This window comes from Gavia stellata, chromosome 13 (assembly GCF_030936135.1).
Source record: "Gavia stellata isolate bGavSte3 chromosome 13, bGavSte3.hap2, whole genome shotgun sequence".
Classification (NCBI taxonomy): Eukaryota; Metazoa; Chordata; class Aves; order Gaviiformes; family Gaviidae; genus Gavia; species Gavia stellata.
The window spans coordinates 20,496,940-20,519,210 of NC_082606.1; the positions used below are offsets into that span (position 1 = coordinate 20,496,940).

Sequence of the window (22,271 nt, forward strand, 5' to 3'; positions counted from 1 at the left end):
TTTTTAGGCAGAGTGCACAGTTTTCCTCCTTGTAAAAAGTAAAAATGAATTACTAGAAGTTTAGTCACTGATAAGTGTTCAGAACTTCACTGAGTTTTAGAAGTCTTGCTGCAAATCACAAAATCAGTTTGCTGAAGTACCAAGCTAGTACAGCTTTCTACATCGGGTAAAACCAGTGTTAAATAAGATTCCTCATAATTCATATTCTTTGTTTTTTCCAGTAGAAGAAACTAAAAACCAGAGGCAATCAAATGCCTTTTATATACATACTTCCTAAGGAAAAATCTGCTATGGTTTCTACTCTTGCCTTGGGAAAGTGTGCCAGTTATACACCCGTCAGTTTTAATACGCTGAGAACAGACACTGTTTTATTTAACTGGAGAATTGCTTATTTGGCATTTGCTACAAGGAAACTGAAGCGCAGCCTGCAAAATTTGAATACAATTTTGAAGAGAGTGTTTGAAGGATAAGAGTAATAAATCTCATAACATTGCCCTACAGTATGTGCTGTGTTCTGAATATTTTTTCTGCTTGTCTTAATGTCTATAAGTTTTAAATCTTAGGTCAGGATGCTGTTTGAGTTAGCTCAGTTGGCACCTTGTTTAATTTTGAACTGTGTATAGAAGGTAGTAAGTGGTATTTGAATTTTTGTGATGTTGCTTTCAGGTGTTTCTCTTTTTGCCATATAATCTAGCTGTGAGATATGGTTATGGTAAATCGGAACTTATATAGAGGGATATTTTTGTCTAGTTTTTGGTTTATGAACATATGAATGTTCAGTTCTTTATATGCAGGCTATTTGTTGAGGTTCTAAATGATTGCAAAATTAACAAAAAAAAGTCACTAAAAATCACAGTACTCTTTAGAAAAGATAATCTACTTAAATCGTGTAGTTCTCAGGGGCAAAAAGAAGTACAATACTCCTTATGGATAAGGATGTCCAAATAGAAATGCCAGGAACCTGAATTTTTGAGGTTGCATTGACATGTTGTTGCTTATGTTTAATGTGCTGCTCCTACTGAATTCAGCCTGGCATGGCCATGTTGAAAAGAGCAAAGCTTTCAATTTAATTATCTATAAAATGATGAAAACAGTGAGTGACCACATACACGAAAAAAACAGGTGATGGAGCTTGTCTAGAATTTCACTGAAATCTAACCAAATCAATTTAGTACTTTAGAACAGTGTTCAGCTGTTGTAACTGTGAAACCATCTTTGTCCACTTGCAGTCTCCAGTCTTATTCACGATACGTACTCTAGATTTGCTCTACCGATTTCCGTAGAGATAAATATAGATGTGACAAGTGGGGCAGAGGTATTGTGAGAACTTTGAGATGGTGAGCTGTACCTATGCCAAACAAGATTATCAATAGATTAGAAGAATACAGATAAACTTAAGTTGAGATGAGAAAAGTAGTGAGCCAAGACAGCAGTAATTAAAGCTTGAGTGTCATTGTGATAACTGATGAAATATGAAGACTTCTGGAAATAGATTTCCCAATGATAATACTTTTTCTTAAAGCCATGACTTAACTTAGTGGTATATAATACATTTTAAGTGTTATCTAAAGATGCATCAATGAGCCTGAAGGAGATTGATGAAGTGTTAAGATGTTGCGGACTTAAGAAAGCTCCATTCTGATTGGTAAATATATTAATTGGAAGCTGAACATTCCTGCAGCCCTGTGTATGTATTTTTATTCTCTCTTACTGTAAGATGAAGAAAAACATTAAAATGAACCTTTTAATTGTCCACACTGTTAAGCATTTGTTATTCAGTTAATTACCAATGCTCCTGAAGGTGTCTTCCATAACGATTTGGTAAGAATCAGCTGGGTAGCTTTAATCAAAGAAAATTATTTTCCCAGCTGAGAATAGCAGCATGGTTTCAGTGATTTTTTTTTTTTTCTTTTATTCCTTACCTCCCCCTGCCCCAGATGAATGTAAAAAGTTCATTTCACATTTTCACTGTCTTCGTAACAGAGGAGAGCTCTTTTGCAGCAGCTTCTTGTTGTGGGTGAAATGGCGTATAATTTAAAGCCATCTCTAGCAGACATGTTCTTATCAGCATTTTGGAAGGTACATCCTGGTGGTTCCCTTCTTTTGAGGCAAAAAGAGTTTTGATAAGAAGACGTGGCTCTGTGCCATTTTTTTTTTTTTCTTTTGCTACATGGTAGTTAAGTTCCACAGACATTACAGATTGATAATATACTTGAGGCAGATGTTTTTGATCTTGAAAAACATTTAATGTATTTTACATGTATACTTTACTTCAGGAAAAAAACCTTCCTTCTGTGGCTTATGTTGCACAGAGCTCTATGGATTTAAAACCTGTGTTTAAATGCTTTTAGTTGCACTTGGAGCTTGTCATTGTGAAAGTTAGAAACATGTAATGAGTTTTAAACTATTTAAATACCTACCAATGCTCTTCTGTTTCATTATGGAGCAATCATATCTAAACTTAAGTTCAGATTTCTGCATCTAATTAATTAATTTTCCAAGAGCTGTAAATGGAAAAAAAGGGAGGATTCTCTGGTCAAAAGATTGAAAATTGTGGTCAAACTGACATCGTTGTTCTAAAAGCTATGGTTCATTCACTAGGAAATTAGTCTTTCTGGCCATAGCTTTTAAATACTGCGTTCTGTTTTGTTAACAGTGTTCAGAATCATCTTTCTTTGTGGCTATTTTTGTATACCATGGAAAAATTGCATCTTTCAACAAATTACATGATAAATTAGGAACAAGTTTCTTGAGAAACTCTGGAGCATGTTTTCCAGACTGCTACTCAGTCATGCAGTTATTTTCTTAATCTGTTTGTAGAAGTCTGGAAACAGAATTCTTGTGATTACTTAAAATACTAAGTTCTGCTTCTATCTGAAACTGGATTTTAATCCAGTATTGGAAGCTTCATTCTCTTTCTGTGGTCTTCTTTCTCCACTGTTAGCTCATCACTTTCCAGATCCTGTTTTCCAACTGCGTTCTAACGTGTTTTTGAGAATGCAAAGATAAATTATTTTGGAAAATACCAAGACCAAATTTATGGATGGGAATAATAAAATAGAATTTAATGTCACTTGAAAATGTGTGATAAAGATGTATGCTTTTAACAGATAACTTGATAATGGCTGTTTTGCTTCTAGAGAGTATAAATACTCAGAGTAGGATGATACATATTTTTTGGACTTAAGAGGTAGGCCAAGAAAAAGGTTTATAGCAATGTAATAGTGTGAAAAACATTTGGGTATTAAGTTTAATTGAAATGTGAACCCATTTAGTTTTAAATAACTAACTACAGCAGAATTCCTGGCTGTCCCTGATCCTGGACATGGACACATTTGTCATATTATCTAGGAGTGCATGTAGTGTCATAGGTGGTGCTGATAGTTCTCGAAAACAGTCTGGTCCATCAGGTCTGAAAAATATCTTTTAAAAAAAATGCATTATCAGAGTAATAAAACTTGTTTTAAAAATAGGCATCTGAATCTTAGTTCTTTTTTCATAGAGCTAAGATTTCTGTAGTTCTGTTTGCAAGAAAATGTAGTTATTCAACTTCATCTTAGATAGGGCTTACTGCATGGAAGAGAATGGCAGAAAATGCTGTTTCGAGCAACAGTATATTTAAATAGTATTTGGAAATTGCAGTTCTTCCGTAAGACCATATTTTTTTGAAAGTACTTTGAGATCTTTTCTAATACGCCTTCAAAACTTAATTTGAAAAGCTGTGTAACTTACAAATTAGAAGCTCAAAAATAGAGTTGATACTAATGTGGAAACTGAGGACCATGTTTAGTTGCAAAACTCCACAAATCCACTCTTAGAAGTACAGCTTGCTGAAATGGTCTAGTATCAAAGATGTGCATTGTTCTTTCCAGCTGAAAGAAACAAGTGTTTTATGATGCATAAAAAAGAATATCAATAAAGAATTGTTTATGGCTTCCTGTTTTTTATGTTGTCCCACTTTTAAAAAAAAGTTATTTTGGCTAAGGGTTGTATTATTGTTTTATAACAATGCTTGTGTTTCACTTGCTAGCTGAGGACCTTGGAGCTCTGAGGCCAGTCATTTACTGTAAGGCTCTACTTGGATGTAGAAGAATGGCTTCTAAACTGAGGATGGAAAAAAGATTTATTTCCTAATATTGTGGTACGGCAAGAGGTGTGAGATAAATGACATGTAGTCTTGTTTTAAAGGGGTAGGCCATGCTATTGTTTTACTCTTACATTGCTTAAAGCAATGTGTGATGACAGGGCTATAGAAATGTGGCTGTAGGAAACGTTTTTGTTACTGGTTTTTGCACACCTCTGCAAAAACCCGAGCAAGAACCTGAGCGTCATCTCTGTTACATGCAAACATATAGGTAGGTGGAGTCCCTTTGCTTGAAATCTTCATTTTAAAATCTAGCAATGAATTTTGGAGCAGGGCTGGTAGAATGTCTAGAGCACAGTAATAACATCCCATGGCTCTAAACAGGTTTCAGTGCAGATCCAAATCTGAGTGAATGTATTTTTGTATAATTAGTTTGGAATTTAGAAAAAAAGGTGTCTGGAGTTGTATACTTACTTTATATGGGTTTGCATTCTCTTTGAGATTATGAAGAAGAAAATATTCTTATCTTTCACTTATGGACAGTGAAATGAGTCTGAGAACCATTTGATTAATTATTTTGGTGAAGACATTATTTGACTCTTAATTTTTTCTAGCTGCTTCCACTTAAGAGTTATGGGGCAGGGAGGGAGGACACTTACATGTTTACAGGTACTATGGAAAAATGAGATACTGTGTTAATCTGCCTTGTTAATGTAAAACAGTCAACACCTGGTGATGGGCCTCATCTCCATCTTGATATGTTTGGGAATATTTATATTCGGGTCACATCCTTGGTAAGCATGCAAAGTGTTAGTTAGAATTAGCAGTGAATGTGCAGTTCAGCTGTGATTTGGTTGTGCAGTCCGTGCCCATCAGTTCATGCTTAGGGGCTAAATCTACAAAAACACCTGCACAGGCTCTTTTAAGACTAGAAGAAGACTTACCCACCTCGATTTAGTCAAAATTGTTGTCTGCTATGTAGTAAGCCTTACCTAAGGCTTACCAGTGTAAGATGCATATATACAGATCTGTGTTTTCAAGCAGCTGTGGCTTTTGAGAGTTATCATGCAAATTATCTGACGTCATGACACTCATTTCTTTGTGTGCATTGCAGTAAATGAGCTGTGATGAGGCGGTTACTGTCAAATGTAACCTGTAACCATGATGGTGAAATGGAGGTTCCAAGAAAACAGAGAGGCAGAGGGAAGTAAAAGGAAAATAAATGGAAGGAGTATATTTCTGACACAGTTTTTCCTAACCTGTTCTGCCAGAAGGCTTCAAGACCTTGTGGAGTTCTGCACAGATATAATTTGTTTCCACTGAACCCTGAAAGAATCTTTTTAAATAGGCCAAATACACAACTTTAAAGCAAGGGAACTGTATCTCTCACTATTTATGAAACTGTAAGCAACCTTGACAACAAACAAACTGATCCAAGTTGCTGAAAATATGCAGTCATGAGGGTATATTTTTGTATATGGTTCTGTTGTCTTTCAGTATTTAGTGTGGTGTTCTCACATGTGCTGGGGAAGGGAATAAATCCAGAAAATTTGGAATAAAGTTTACTTTTATACAATAATAGAGGCTTTTTCTTGGACAGCTACAATATCATTTTTCTTGCTATTATAACAAGTTGGCATTTTCTGTTTGAAGCTCATCATGAAGCACATGGCATTTTTTCCCTTCTTTTTCTCTGCTTACTCGTATTGTTTGGTTTAATACATGCTTGAAATTCTTATTAAAAAAAAAAAAGAAAAAATACTTTGCTTCCATGTGCCCATCCAAGTAATGTAAAGCAGTTTTGGTGGCTGTAATTTGATTCTCTCACTTAAGGAAGTAGAACTTTACCTTCATCAAGGTTACTTCACATTAGTTTCGTATTTACTTTCAGAAATAAATATGCATTGATCTTCATATGTCTGCTAATTTTCCTTTATTTGGCCAAAAGTTTGTTGATTATCTAGATGAAATGGCTTTGTGACTTAAGAATTTTACTTATATTTGTAATGCAACTATGATTTAGCAAAACTAAAACTTTGCTAATTACATTTCTGATGTAACCATGTAGTGGGCACAGTCTTATCTTACATAATTTTGTTGCTAGTCAGGATGGAAAATAAAACTGCAACTCTGACGTGAGCAAGGATTAGAAAAAGGAAAAGTCATCGCTCCCATGAGAAATGTAACATGTGTTTGTCATTGGTGGTAATTTCCCATGTGGATGTTCTGAGCGTGCATGAGAAGTGGCTTTTTACTGCACAATTTACTCTGATTTTTGCACTTAGTGTCAAGATCCTTTCTACCCTAAGCTCATGCTAAACTTATGTTTCAGTTCCTAGCTTTGAAAATCATCTTGTATGTGACTTGAAAATGAAAGGGATGCTGTATTTCAGAGCTGGGTTGCCTTTGGCAAATGTGTTTCAAAGCCAGGTTTCTGGTGTCCATAGCAACCTGTGGAGAGGGAGGAGAGGCTGTCGCTGGCTGGACCCAGATGGGGACCGACATGCAAATAGGAATTCGGAATTTGCGAAGTGAGAAAAGCGCTTGAGGTTGAAGAAAGTAGCAGACCTGAGATGAGAGGCAACAGTGGACTGATTAAAGAGGGTGAAACAGAGGTCGTAAATCGGAAATGGGTTGATGCGTTTATGCCTAGTAGAGCATACTAATTTTAAAAGACCTGAAATAACGCCCCAAAACTATAACAAAATGTTGGTGAAAACTGCTGTCAGTTTTCCCATTTCCCTTTGTGTGATGGTATGTGGAGCAGGTAATAAGTGTTTCCCTGCTGTTGTTTCTTCTGTTAGCTCATGGAAAACATTTGTGCATCTTTTTTATTTTGTATCCTTAAGTATATATATTGCATAATCTCACATCATATTTCTCTTCCTTTCTACCCTGTTCTCCCATGAGCTCCCTATTTTATTCACTGCGTAGACTTGCTTTTGACTATCTGTTGCAGAAGGTGGAAGAACTGAATGAATGGGATAGGACTGTATGAATCAAGAGTGTGGTCCCGCAAAGGGGTTTTAAAATTGTGTTCTGGAGCACTGGTGTGTTTCCTGAGGAAAATTTTGAGAACTAGTAAATTTGCCTGGGTATATGTCCAATGCAATAGAACATAAAATACTGTTATGCATCTGTACAAATTTATGGTAGATTATCATAAAATTCTATATACCTCATAGCTTGTATATTGTACACACTGTGTGTCCTTCTATTTCAGAAAGAACAGTGTGTAACTGGAAAGGGTAGAGAGGAGGACAGGATGGCTGGCCAGAGAATGGCTTTTGTGTAAGAAGTGGGTGATTGGACTAGGATTCTTTAGTTTTGAGTCAAGGTAACTGAAGGAAGATACTATATAGGCATCAAAATCAGGACTGACATGAAAGGTAAAGACAACTGTTTGTTTACTGCCTAGAAAAGAGAGCTTTGACTGGAACTCAGGAAAAAAGGAGAGTTTATGACCTTTGGAAGAAGGGGCAGGCAACTCAGGAGGACTACAAGGATGTCGTGAGGTTATGCAGGGAGAAAATTAGAAGGGCCAAAGCCCACCTAGAACTTAATCTGGCTACTGCTGTAAAAGACAACAAAAAATGTTTCTCTAAATACATTAGCAACAAAAGGAGGGCTAAGGAGAATCTCTATCCTTTACTGGATGCAGGGGAAACATAGTGACAAAGGATGAGGAGAAGGCTGAGGTACTTAATGCCTTCTTTGCCTCAGTCTTTAATAGTAAAACCAGTTGTTCTCTGGATACCCAGCCCCCTGAGCTGGAAGGTAGGGACAGGGACCAGAATGAAGCCCCCAGAATCCAAGGGGAAATGGTTAGCGACCTGCTACACCACTTAGACACACACAAGTCTATGGGGCTGGATGGGATCCCCCCAAGGGTACCGAGGGAGCTGGCAGAAGTGCTCACCAAGCCACTTTCCATCATCTACCAGGAGCCCTGGCTAACTGGGAGGGTCCCAGTTGACTGGAAGTTAGCAAATATGGTGCTTATTTACAAGAAGGGCCGGAAGGAGGATCTGGGGAACTACAGGCTGTCAGTCTGATCTTGGTGCCGGGGAAGGTTATGGAGGAGATCATCTTGAGTGCCATCACATGGCACATACAGGACAACCAGGTGATCAGGCCCGGTCAGCATGGGTTTATGAAAGGCAAGTCCTGCTTGACTAACCTGATCTCCTGCTATGACAAGGTGACCTGCTTAGTGGACGAGGGAAAGGCTGTGGATGTTGTCTACCTAGACTTTAGTAAAGCCTTTGACATTGTCTCCCACAGCATACTCGCATACTCCTGGAGAAACTGGCTGCAGATGGCCTGGACAGGTGTATGCTTCACTGGGTAAAAAACTGGCTGGATGGCTGTGCCCAAAGGGTTGTGGTGAATGGAGTTACATGCAGTTGGTGGCCAGTCACAAGTGATGTTTCCCAGGGCTCAGCATTGGGGCCAGTTCTGTTTAATATCTTTGTCAGTGATCTGGATGAAGGGATTGAGTGCACCCTCAGTAAGTTTGCAGGCAACACAAAGTTGGGCAGGAGTGTTGATCTGCTTGAGGGTAGGAAGGCTCTTCGGAGGGATCTGGGCAGGCTGGATCGATGGGTTGATGCCGATTATATGAAGTTCAACAAGGCCAAATGTCAAGTCCTACACTTGGGTCACAACAACCCTATGCAACGCTAGAGGCTTGGGAAGAGTGGCTGGAAAGCTGCCTGGCAGAAAAGGACCTGGGGGTGTTGGTTGATGGCCAGCTGAGTATAAGCCAGCAGTGTGCCCAGGTGGCCAAGAAGGCCAACGGCATCCTGGCCTGTATCAGAAACAGTGTGGCCAGCAGGACTAAGGAAGCGATTGTCCCCCTGTACTCGGCGCTGGTGAGGCCGCACCTCGAATACTGTGTTTGGTTTTGGGCCCCTCACTCCAAGAAGGACATTGAGGTGCTGGAGCGTGTCCAGAGAAGGGCGATGAAGCTGGTGACTGGTCTGGAGCACAAGTCTGATGAGGAGCGGCTGAGGGAACTGGGGTTGTTTAGCCTGGAGAAGAGGAGGCTGAGGGGAGACCTTATCGCTCTCTACAACTACTTGAAAGGAGGTTGTAGGGAGGTGGGTGTTGGTCTCTTCTCCCAAGTGACGAGTGACAGGACAAGAGGAAATGGTCTCAGTTTGTGCCAGGGGAGGTTTAGATTGGACAGGAGGAAAAATTTCTTCACTGAAAGCGTTGTCAGACACAGGAACAGGCTGCCCAGGGAGGTGGTTTGATCTTAAAGGTCTTTTCCAACCTAAACAATTCTATGTCTAATTAAAAATCTGTGGATACCAAATAAAATCAGCAGGATCAGGCTTAAATGAAAGGATATGTCTGCTATTCTGATGTATAACTAAGCTGTGGAACTCCTTGCTCTTCTGGATGCTAAAAATTTATACAGATTCAAAAATAATATTCATGGAAGAAGATTTGATGAACAGCTTTAAATCCGAGATTCCATATATGATTCCAGAAGTTCCTAATCAAAAAATCACTGAATATCTGGAGAAAATGCTTCATAAATATTCCTTTTAGGTGATACATGCTTATTCTATTCCTATGTCCCTCCTTTACCATCCTAGTGATGCTTGCTAATAGCCACAGATAAAACTTGGGACCAGATGGATCTTTGGTCTCACATGTGGTGGCTGTGTGTATGTACTAGTTAAGGTGGTGAGTGCTTTTAAAAAGCAGAGGAAGGAATCTGGTAATTCTGAATTCAGAGAACTGTTTCAATAATGTATGGTATATTAAAAAGTGAAACCACACATGAAGGGGGGGAGGGGGGAAGAAGAGCTGCTCATAGAGACCCTTCGATTCCAGGGGTGCAACCAGATTTTTGCAGAACTAAATTTAATGCATCATCATAGCATGAGGTGGGGTTTTGGGGGCTTTTTTGGTTGTTTTTTTAAGAGCGTGGGGCAGCTGACTTAAGACTACATGTTTTATGAATTCAAGCTGAGAGTCAAGTGCATATTCTTGATGTGTTTTTTTTTTTTGGTTTTTTTTTAACAAAAAAAGTATAAATTTGGTTTTTTTAACAAAAAAAAAGTATAAAATTGTATGGCAGCTGTTGCTTTCCATGTAGAATATTTGCTGTGTGCTGTTGGTTGTGTAGAGGCTTGTTCATTTGGCCTTAGCTAGCTATTAGTACCTTTTTAGCAGCACCTTGGAAGAAATTTTTTTTCTTGAAGAAAATAAAAGGAATGCAACACTGAAGCATGCTTTTAAGTGTTTTGATGTATAAAGAGTGTCTAGTGCATATCCTTTTGACCAATGGACATTGCATAATCTTAGTATTGATTTAATCTTAAATTCCATACAATAGTATTTCTAAATACTGTTGGGCATTTTATGATGTTTTACCAAAGCAGTCCTTTGTTGAGATCACGTAAATATAAAATGACATCCCTTCATTTTGTGATGTTCCTCCACCTATTTTTTTTTTTCTCCCAAGCTGCATCAGAATGTCATGGTTGTTTCCTCAGTGTAAATTGAATGTATTGTGAAGTGTAGCCTGTGACTAATCGCCTCTTGCTGTCTCTACTTATTAACTGTGTGATGGTGATGCGGTTGCACCACTTTCTACGCATGGCCTCAAGGATATGGCATTGTGACACCCGTATTAAAATATGCAAGGCTTGATTTCAAAAGACATTTTGGGTTGGAAAGTTAGAGAGGTTATAAGCTAAAATTGTGGCTGGTTTTACCCCTTTTATTTTAATGAATATTAGGTGGTAATAGAATAAGGTGTACCTATTTCATATTTATAAATTTTAGTATACAATTGATGTTCTAGAGGCTATTTATTTTCAGTTGTTCTCCAGTTCTGTTAAATTAATGTTATCCTACAGTTCAAGCAGTATGTTTGGAATATGTCTTAGCAATTTTTTTTTTACTGAAAATGCATTTAAAGTTTGTTAAATATCAGTGTTTTACAAACCAGTTTGGTGCATTAGTACCAGATTAAAATATTATGATGACACACTGGCTTTTCAAGTTATGTGCGCCTTTATCTTTCTAAACAATTTACCAAAATGAAACAAGTGCTGGACTGGTAATTAGTTATTGGCAAATGTTTAACTTACAGGTTATTGTAGAGAGAGTTAACTATGTGAATGTCTTAATTATTCATTGGTGTCTGTGAAATAGTTCTGTGGCAAAAATATTTTCTGTGGTCTTTTTTTGAGTAGAGATATTCCCTCTGTCCTTCTCCCTTTCGCTTCCCAAAAAACCCCCAAATATTGTCTTACGAAATGAGATGTAATTTAGTTTAGGAACAGAAGCTTGATATTCTCATGGCTTTGTTTCATTATTGTGATGATAATTCTACAAGACAAACAGGAAACACAAAGCGGTTTCTCTATAAGGTTTCTTAAAATAGTGAATGGAGTTTACCAAAACTTTGTGGGTAAATTTTTGAAACCTCAGATAACTCAAGGCCTAAAGCTTAGAGTGGTGAGCACCACCCTCTCTGACAACTGTAAATTTTTGAGGCATCCAGTTGAAAGTGTATGAAATTACTGGTCATTTTGAATCTGTAGTTTGTAGGTAGAATCAAAACAAAGTATGTAGCATAATATTTTACTAGTGAAAGTACTTGGTTCTTCACTGAAATTATTTTATGAATGCACATGTTTTACAGCTATACAAGTGTTTAATGATGCTTCCTCTTTAGTAAATTGTAAATAATTTTTTTCAAAATTTTATTTTTTAGGGGTTTATAAGAAGAAATAGGAACCTTCTCTCAAGCTGAAGACCAAGTAAAAGAAAACTGTATCATGTGTTAGAATACTGAGGAGTGAAATTTCTTGGATTAGTATATTTCTGGATTGCAAAGCAAAAGAAAGAAGAGGCTGAAAATGGGGAGAAAGAAAATACAGATCACAAGAATAATGGATGAACGGAACAGACAGGTGAGAGACAAGGAGTCTGCATGAACAAGTTCATCAGTAATTCTAAAAATTAATGGGAACTTTGAATACATTAATCTTAATTCATGCTTCTAAATCAGAGCTTTGTCTTCATAATATCTACAGATGGGACTACCAGAATACAAATAAGAAATATGTCTCATAATGTTTTTTCTACTGTTTTAGGGAAAATTGTTATTTATAAGTAATATTAGTTACTACTTTAAATCAACTTCATTGTAAAACTACTATTCCTATTTAAATGGTACCCTAGTCTGTACTTCCAGTAGACTGGAGGTTTGTGTTGAAACAGACACCTTACTTGATCTGATAGCTACTAGGAACACTTAGTAATGAAGATAGAGAAAGGATGAGAAATTCAGAAAGGATGTAGTAAAAGTATTTGCTGCAGCCTCTTTGACAGAGGAGTTTGACATAGCTGTGGGAAATGATTTACAGTGGTTTGCATATAGTGATGAATTTTGTTAACGTGATTCTATTTAAAAGCATTGATTTATATTCCTTGTAAGAGCTGTTTACTACAACAATCTTTAAAAATGGCCAGTCAAAAGGGAAGAGTACTCAAAAGTACACTGTTTTAGGGAAAGCTGCTTACTTCGTTGCTCTTGCCCTAATAAAGAGGTGTCCTGTGAACTTGGAAAGTAGCAAAAGATGATGACTCTGTGCAGAAGTAGTGTTTCCTCTTAACTTCTAAATTGCTACATGAGATAAGAAATACATTTTTAATTGGATATTGAAATGTATAGTGGGGTATCTGGAAGCTACCATTTTTAAGGAAAAGTAGTGTAGGAATGACTTAGGATCTTAAGAATAGCCGTAGTGTGTCAGACCGAAGATACCGCTAGGCCAGTATCTCTTGTCCAATGATGGTCATAAGCAAATAAGTGTGGGATTGAGATGCACATGTTACACTACTCTGTAATCCTCTTCCAGCTTCTAACTATTCTTAGCTCAGGGATTTCCTGAGCTGGATGTGGTTTCCGTATATTTAGTAACCATTAATGGATTTTTTTTCTTTTCCCTGCTCCCTGCCAGTGAACTTGTTCAGTTATCATTTGAGCCCTTCTAAAATTGCACCATTTACAACATCTTCTGGTTAGGATTTCCTATAGGTCTGTTGCCTGTTGTTTCAAGAAACACCTTTTCATTTATGCTTAGTCAAGGTTCTGCTAGTTATTTAGCTCTTGTATGGAAGAGGTAGCAGTCACTCCCTATCTAGTCTGTCCATCTTGCTTGTTATTCTGTGGATCTCTACCATGTTTTATTATTTTCTCTTAAAATGTCTTTTTCCGGCTGAAGCACCCTAGCTTACTTAGCTGTTTTAATACAGAATTTATTCCACACCTTTGACCATTCTCGCTACTTTTCCCTAAAGCTTCTTGAGTACTGCTACGTTATTTTTGGTGGCAAAGGGACCCAGAACTGTTCAAGATGCATGCAAAACATGGACTTATATAGTGGTATGCTGATGTTTGTTCTGTGTTCCCTTCCTAGTATTTGATATGCACTTTTAACTAATCCTGAGCACCAACTTCATGTTGGCGTAGTGTCAGAGTTCCATGAGAATGTCTTGTTGCTGACACATCGGCTCAGAGCCCATTGTTTTGTTCGTGAAATCAGGATTGTTTTCCTCCCTGTATCACTTTAAAGCAGTGTAAACTCTGAGAAGACTATATATAGCAAGAAAAGTATTATTGGAGTTTGGGAGAAAGCCAAGTATTGTGTTTGAACAGCTTTAATCATACAGTGACTGTATGTTTGATATAGATAAATGTCTTAAGTACACGTAGTAAAAGTAGATGAATTAATAACTTCAGTTCTTTCAGATCTGGCTCTAGAACTTCAGGCACATTGAAGAGGTGGAAATTTATTTCCCCCCTCCCCCTTTTTTTTTTAAACTTATTTGGAGTAAGTTGGACAACCTTTGTTTTGTTCTGCTTGAAATACAAATACTGTTACACCATACCCTGACTTTGGTGTGGTGGGTTTTTATTCAGGGGGAGTTGGGTTTTTTTGGATCTCCATCTCATTGTTCAGATTGCAACAATGGAGAGGAGGAGAATGAGTGCGTTTGTATCAATTTTTAGCCCACTTGTACCATTGCTGTGACTGAAGCAAAACGCGGGCATTAAATTCTAAGTTTTGGTTTTTGGCTAGCGCTTTTTTGGGTTCTTGGTGACTAGGAAGAGGCTCTAAGTGCTAACTTAAAAATGGGTTAGGCTTGCCTTATCCTTTTTCTGTGGAAACTCAGAGGTGATAACATACTGCATCTTGTTTTTTAAAAGGTTTTAAAGAGATTAAATAGCTTTTGTTAGTGGAGCCAAATTTTTTGTGTTAGAGGTATTGATGGTGTTCTTTAACCCCACTGGTGTCCTGTGGTTTTGATAGCTAGTATATAGAGTTTTAATGTACTAAAATGCCCTGATGCATAGGATATTTATTAGGTATTAATTTACTTCTGAGAATTTTTTCATTGACTCAGATAAGGGCGGCGTTTAGGGTGTGTTTTGCCAAATGGAAAATAGAGTTCAGTTGTGTTCTGTCAGTTTTTCTATGACATAGCTGGTTAGTAGGTCACTTACGAACATGCATATGATGTCCTGTTTAGATGTTTAGTATGATGTTTAGGTTTTTTGTTTGAAAATGAGTAGAATGGGATAGAGCATTGCCTGCAGAGCAAGTTCATATAACTTAATTTTGGATGAAAAGCTATTGTTTTATGAGAAGCATCTTATTTCTGATGGGATTGTATGTGAGCTCAAAACAGAATATATAGACCATTACTCTGGGGATTACAATTGTCGTGAGACTGTCATTGTATTATTAATTAAGCAGTCTTATCTGCTTCAATGAGCTGTAGGACATTTATCTTCATTAAGCTGAAGAGAATAAAGTACAGTAAATTAGATATCAAAGGAGCTCTATCTTGCTGCCTTTGCTATCTCCTCCTCATCCTTTTTTGCTAAGCAATATTAGAATAGTGCTGAGGGAGCCATTGGCCTGCAATAAAGATACATGTTTTTGTTTTTAGTGTGGTCCTAAATGGCACAGTAAAAGGCAAGAAAAAAAGAAAAAAGAAATTTGCAGAACTTAATATTCTGCTTTCTGAGTTCTTAAATGAAAACTGAGTTTATAATAATCTATGTGCATTAAAGTAAGGCTTGGACTCCAGATGTAGTGGGGTTTGTGCTGAGCACTGTCCAAACAAAGTGAGAAATTGACGCTAGCTGAGAATCTCACAAGTGTTAAAAAAAAAAAAAAAAAAAAAAATCTCGCAAGTAAAATAACCTTACAAGAGGCGAGAAAGATAACTTCTCTACTGAAATGTTAAGATCCCTTGTCCAGGGTCATACGGGTCCTCAGTGGAACTAAACCTTCAGTCTTTTCGTTTAATGACTTCTCAGAGTAATACGGCACACACATGTTTTGTTTACGATGCCTTTTTCCTGACTAAACAGTAGTACCTGTCTATACCTGCTCAGGTAATAATCTCTTAAGTGTTTTGTAATTGAAGTATCAGAAGAAGAGTAACAGCTATTTAAAAAACCTCATGGTTTCCCTAAATCGCCAGAAGAACCCAGACAAAGTAATTCTAAATGTCCCATACAAGATAAGATAAATAAATCCCAAGTGTTCTGAAAGAAGGCATGTGTAAAGTGACAGAACTGCTAGGAGACTTACACAGGATCTGTTTTTAAAAAGCAGCTGTATTGTATTATATGTGGATAGTAAAATTTCCACCTGCATTTGGGAAAAGTACAGCCCAGTAGAACCTACGTTTGTACTTGGTCAACTTGTTGAATTGATAACGGAAAATAAAATATTAACAGAAGATGCATTAAGGTAAAGTCTGTCAGATTTTTTTGGCGTCTTGTCTCACTAATGTATTGTAACTGTTAAACAATAAGTAGGTAAAAAGATGTGCTTATCCTAGTTGAACCTTGAATGTGTTACACGACTCTTACATAAAATTGTTTCAGATAGTGGTGTATCTTAATGGAGCTTCTCACCAAATGTGCTTTAAATGGGTTGAATAAAAAAAGTTATGGTAAGTACTCACTTTTCATCTGAACACGGATTGCTCAAGCCTAACAAGAAGCTCTGTGGTTAGTGGTCTTCGAACCCTAAGAAGTTTCTAAGTTAGAAACACTGCACAGGATCTTAGGTGGAATTATGTTTCTCATAATATGCCTGACATTCCATATTCTCATTTTTCTAGGTCTTCTGTTTATTACCTTCCTGCTGTGGCTAAGTGTTAACAATCCAGGTTTTCAAAAATCCCAGGCACAGTGCATTTTTGGGGGGAGGGGGCACATGTTAAAACAGGTTGGTTTTTTTTTTTAATGGACATGGATACTGTTTTATAACTGGAGAGGATCAGTATCTTTGCAAACATTTGTGGTGGAAGAGCAAAGTATGCATATACTGTTTTAATAATACAGTTATTGTCAGTATGCTATGTATATAATGTTGTTAGTGTATCTCTCTGCATCCCTCTGAGACTATTTATGTGGTGGGAAGGATAGTATATATTTTCTGTGATGGATAGTGTTAAAAAAGTAATATGCATGATATACTAATCTCTGGAAAAAATGCTTTGAGATGTGTATACACACAATTTTCCCATCCATCTTCCAAAAACTTGATGTACAACTAGGTAATTAACGTGTTAAACTATAGAAACCCATAAAACAGGTTTGATTGTTTCTTGTGTTTTACTTCATTCCGTATCTTGCAAAAGTCTTCTCACTATTGTCTGTTAAACATCTAGGGCGTGTAGGTCACTCACTTATCACAGAAGCATATACTTTGAATTGCAGTATGGGGGGATGAATATGGCCATAGGCAGAGGTGTTCCCTTCAACACTGAAGCTCAGATTGAAAGGCTAGATCCAAAAACAGGTTCTTTATTTAAAAGGTCTCAGAACATTAATTTCATAGTAGTAGATTAAGTGCCTTTTTGAGACACTTAAGAGGACATTTAGTAAAAATACTGTCCTTTAAGAAAAGCTGGCCTTAGCATCAGACCTGCGTTTGATTCAACTTGATGTCGAATACATTGATACTCTTATATTCTTAACTAACTAAAATCTTGTGGAAGGAATAATTTTTTAATTTTTTTTTTATAATTGATGATGATTTTTATAACGAAGTGTCTTTCTTCCTTCCCGATGGGTGGATGCTCCTTTGTGATGGTCTGTAATGGATTTACTTCCCCACAGCAGTTCTAGTTGGACAGAATGATTGTTCATGATGTTCCCAAGTGGCAGAAAACAGCTTGAAAGTATAAGTGAATCTGATTAGATGGTTTAATAGCAACGAAATAAGCATATTTCTTAGCTTTGCATAATTGGAAATCATAGAGTCATAGTAACAGTGTTGCTTCCAATTGATACTGCTGTTTTCTTTTATTTTACTGGAATTAAGGTTGTGAGTAACTTGTAAACTAGTTACAGAATAACTGATCATCACAGAATACTGTAATACCTGGAAGGTCAATGTTGGTTGAACAAAGGAAATACAGTTAGAGGATCCTACAAACTTTAACTTCCCTTGGTAGTTACATACCCTCTCTTTGGTTACGTACCAGCGGAAGAGTTGAGGGGGTGTAATTGTTTAGCTTAGTCTAATATAGAGCACTGGCTTTAAAAGTGACACCCAAATATGATAGGCAGTTCTTGTTTTAAGTTTGTACACGTGTTCACGTACTCACGGCTTGTTGGTAGGAATAAATAGTGTAGGCTCAATTGGTATATTCCTTGAATGCTTCATTATAGTCCTTCAAAACCTTGTTGTGTGTTAAAGAATAATGATTTTTCTTTTTTCCTTCTCTAGGTCACCTTTACAAAGAGGAAGTTTGGGTTAATGAAGAAGGCATATGAGTTGAGTGTACTCTGTGACTGTGAAATAGCACTCATCATTTTTAACAGCTCTAACAAACTCTTTCAGTATGCCAGCACTGATATGGACAAAGTTCTACTTAAATACACAGAATACAACGAGCCTCATGAAAGCAGAACCAACTCAGATATTGTTGAGGTAACAATTTGAAAAGACACATCAGTTTTCTTATCTCCTTAATACTTCAAATATAGAGCAATATAGAGTATTTTAAGGTATTTTAAGCAAATGTATTTACTAACTTGAAAACCTTGTCATAAAATGTAAACTACTGCTTTTAGTCTGGTTTCTCTAAGGCAATAAGTCATCTTTACAGCCATGTTGTTTTCCCATCTGCCCTCCACCCCCTGCCAGTTTCTGGGAAACATGTTTGATTTCAACCACATTTGGCAATGGAAATAGAGGTGTGAATGATGGTGAGGTGTTCAAGGTTTTCATGGAAAAAATCAATTGGATGGAGAATAAGGTCCAAAGAGTGCCCCCAGCCTAAAAGACAATTATAGTTGGCCCCTTTTCTCTTTGGAGGTAGTAGCCACTTTACCAGTCAGATGTCGCACACAGATAAAAATCAGCCGCAGCCTGTGCTGCCCCTTGTTCAGCCAAAAAAACGGAAAAAAAAGTGAATCTATGGAGCAAATGAACTTAATTAAATTTGTTGTCCAGTCATTTTGTATGTCAGTTAAAACATAGCAGTAGAATGACTGCAATTGCTGCAGTAATAGCATGAATATATTCACTCCAAGGTATTGGTTTTGTCTACTTCTATTATGCTTGTGCTTTAAATAGAAACTCTTTCCAGTACATAATTTCTAAATTAAGTGCAGTAGAAATGAAGGATTTTCTTGGCAATTGGCGCCTTTATGTACTGTAACTGCATTTCAGATAAGAGTCGTGTCTCCAGTAGTCCTGTAAATAGAGCAAAACAGGTGGCTGACTTAAGTGTTTCATTTAAATTCTGAAGTTGTCTTCTGAACAAATGCCTTGCTTTTTAGGAATGATTTAGGAGTAGTGATTAGCCTTGTGTAGCTGAAGAGCCTATTGCCAAGGGGATCACGGAGTACAGGGAGGATACTAGCTGATCTTGTGAATAAGTTTGCAACAAAAATCAGGTTGACAAAACTGAGAAATAGACAAATGCCTTATTTCTTTCTGAGAAGATTCTTTGCTAATTTGTCAACCGCCTTTTACAATCAGAAAGAAAAGCTCCCCAACTTCTGTCTTCAGTGTTGAGTACTAAAGGGAGGGATAATACGAGCTTTGAAGAGTTGGAGGAGTATTACTTATTCACTGGATTAGCATAAATAAGGAATAGCCACTGTAGAGGAAGGGAAGGCCTAATTCTTTCAAGATGAACTTCTGACTGTGACAGATGTGAATTTGAGATAGGGATGCAAGCAAGTCAGTTAGCCAGGCTGGTTTTTGTTCTACATCTAAGGCCTCTTTGTTTCATGACTTGTGGTAATATTGCTTCTTCACATCATGAGAACTAAGAACCTTTTCCAAAATAATTTCTACGCAAGGCTGCCTGTAGTTTTTTTTACGGTTTTTTGTTGGTGGGTTTTTTACCAGTGTCAAGTGTTTGACCCTTGGCAACTACAGAAAAACGTGCAGTTGGTACATGAGTGCATATGTGGTTTCTGTTCTGGGGGAAGATGCAAGGACTCATCTGCAGATTCCTTCAAATTTTCCTCTGTAGGTTTACTGTATTATGCTAGTGTGGGTCTTGGGACTTCACTCTTATTTCTCAAACGTAGTATAATTTAGGAGTGCATCTCCCAGCCTCTTTGGATTAGCCCTGTGCACTCTTTAGTCTGCTTGAAATGTTTTTGTGGTTTTTTTTTTCTTTTTTAATAAAAAGTTACTTAGCCAGAGAGGGGAGTGTATACCTTTTTGCAGGGAAAACATGTTCTTTAAATTTATGGCTGTGTTCTGGGTGGGAAGATTAAGTCGATAAGATGAAATATTTACAAGCTCAATATATGTAAAGTAGAGTGTTGTTTTCTCTCTGTTGGATTCCAGGAAAAATAATTATGTGTACAGTATTTCAGAGATACTCCGCAGTTTCATTTTTTGCAACTGATTGCATTTCAGATTTGCTCTGCCTGTATGGTAACTTGGTAGTCTATTAGCTATTGTTCTTTAGGCAATTAAGAGTTATCATTCATGGTTGGGTTCGGATGGTTTGCTTCCCACTGTAAGTAAATAATGTCTTTAATTTAGAAAAACATTCCAATTTAGTGGAAAACTATCTACTCTTTTGCCTTACTAGAGAGCTGAACTGGTTCAATGGAGATTGAATTGGAGCAGATGCAATGACAGGCACAGCATAGGTAGTGAGGAACATGGGGGAAGAGTAAGACTACTGTATTTAAGTAGTAGTAAGTTGCCAAAAGCTTACTGCTTTGTGTAATTTCAGCACTGACAGATGCTTTGTGGCCTGACAGAGGTGACGTTACAGCACCAGCGCTTTGGAAATGTTCTGAAAGAATAATGTAAAATGGCTTCTCTTATTGTGCCTATGTAGAAATGCTATTTTAACAAAGAGAAATTACAGGAAAAAACCTAAAAATCTGTCAAATATATACCAAACCAATTTAGAATAAGTAATTCAGTTTTATGGAGTTACAGCTGATGTATATATCTTAGTTAACATTTTAGTAATTCAGTTGCCTCCTTGAATATGACAGATGGTATTTATTGTGATGTAGGCTCACCGTGAAACTAGTCTTGACCCACTGTGTTCCTAATATGGATGACAGGAGGGTTTTTTTGCTGTGCTAGAAGGAAAGCTAATTCTACACAGCTCAGAAGCAGTGTAAGAGAAGAAACACATCTACTGTTACTTATTTCAGTACTGGTTAGATGGTAATGTTGTAAATGATTAAGTGAAATTGATGAGGCATCTTCCCCTTATAGTTGCCTCCTGTTCAATTTTGGCATAGGAATTGCTTTTATATGCCCAGAGCTTGGTATCTTCTGTTGCTGCTGGAACGTTTGTGTGAAAACATAGTAGGAGGAAGAGCACTGTCATCTTAAATGAATGCTAGAATTTTTTTGGTACATGCCCTTATGTCTTTCACTGTACATGTTATTGTAGATGTGAATGCTCTGTTGCTGTCCTATACCTATTCTTTTCTATCTTTTGTCCCTTTCATGTGTTTTTGTGGTCCTATTTTTCTTTTTAATTTCTGTTAACATTTCCTTGTATCCCCTTTTTTTTCTTCAATTTTTAAACAGTCTACCTATCAATAAATTGTTGGCTTCTTAACCTATTTCTTACCATGGGTTTTTGTCATCATAATTTTTTTTTCGTAGCTACTTGTTAACTAGCAACTGATATGGGTGTAAGGAGTATGGTTTTTCAGCCATCTTGGCAGAATCACAGACTTTTGAATAGCTGAAATCGGAAGTTAAAAAATTTCATTTTAATGTAAGCTTAGTTTTCTAACTATCAGTAGCATACTTGAGGATGGTCCATCCCCTGCCATTTGGTACTTTTAAAATTAGGGGAGAAGATCTTATAACAGATGGCCTGCAACCAGTTTTAGAGGATAATTTGTGTTCATTTTTGAGCTGGGACTCAAACTCCATGATCTTCAGCTTTTTTGCTGTTTGAATCTGTTTTACAACATTGGAAAAAAGAGGTGAATAGGAAAAAACAGGATTGTTTGAAATGCTCAAAATCTTCAGAACATATACAGGTCTGTGAAAAAACTTCCTTGCTTATCAGGATCAGGTACAATTTGTCTAGTGGGTTTTTAGATTAATTTCTGCATCCCTCCGAAATATGGAAGGTGAACACAGCTGATGTTGGTGAGGACACTGAAACTTTGCTTATGATTGCTGATCTCCTGACCTTTTAGTGACAGACATTTACTCAAGAGGTGGTGAGTGTAAAGTTTCCTTTAAGCCTTGTGAAAGGAAAAAAATGTATCTTCTGTTGAAATTCCAAAATAACTTTTTCATATTATTTCAGAAATATAAATTATCATTCAAAAAATCCTTTGATGTTTCTTGCTCTTGGAGAATATGGTCCTTTCCATGTCAAATGAGAGAGGTTTTGTTCTGTTGTACAATAAGATTTCATTCGTGTTATGTTTTCGTAGTTATTTGAGTGAAAGCTAGTGCTCTTACACAGGTTAGCTAGATCATATAGGGATATTGAAAAAAGTGAATTTTTTATTCAGCATGTGCTTTCAATTCTTGAAATACTAGGATTCTCTATTTAATTTTACAAAGCTGTAATGGCACTGTTGAAGATTGTTAAACTGAAGTACTGCCTATAATTTGAAGGACTTGCCGTAGGTGTTACAGTATTTGATGCTTTA

The 22,271-nt window shown here is 37.0% G+C and overlaps 1 protein-coding gene across 7 annotated transcripts in view; it reads left to right on the forward strand.

Moving 5' to 3' along the window:
* The window catches only part of MEF2A (myocyte enhancer factor 2A), a 96,637-nt gene that overhangs the window by 26,656 nt on the left and 47,710 nt on the right, over positions 1–22,271 (forward strand). For all 7 annotated transcript variants that reach the window (XM_059824000.1, XM_059824003.1, XM_059824006.1 and 4 more), the window contains exons 2-3: positions 11,826–12,024; positions 17,878–18,081. In XM_059824000.1, the coding sequence (XP_059679983.1) occupies positions 11,971–12,024; positions 17,878–18,081 (258 nt within the window). In that variant the 5' untranslated portion in view covers positions 11,826–11,970. The remainder of the gene's footprint in view (positions 1–11,825; positions 12,025–17,877; positions 18,082–22,271) is intronic.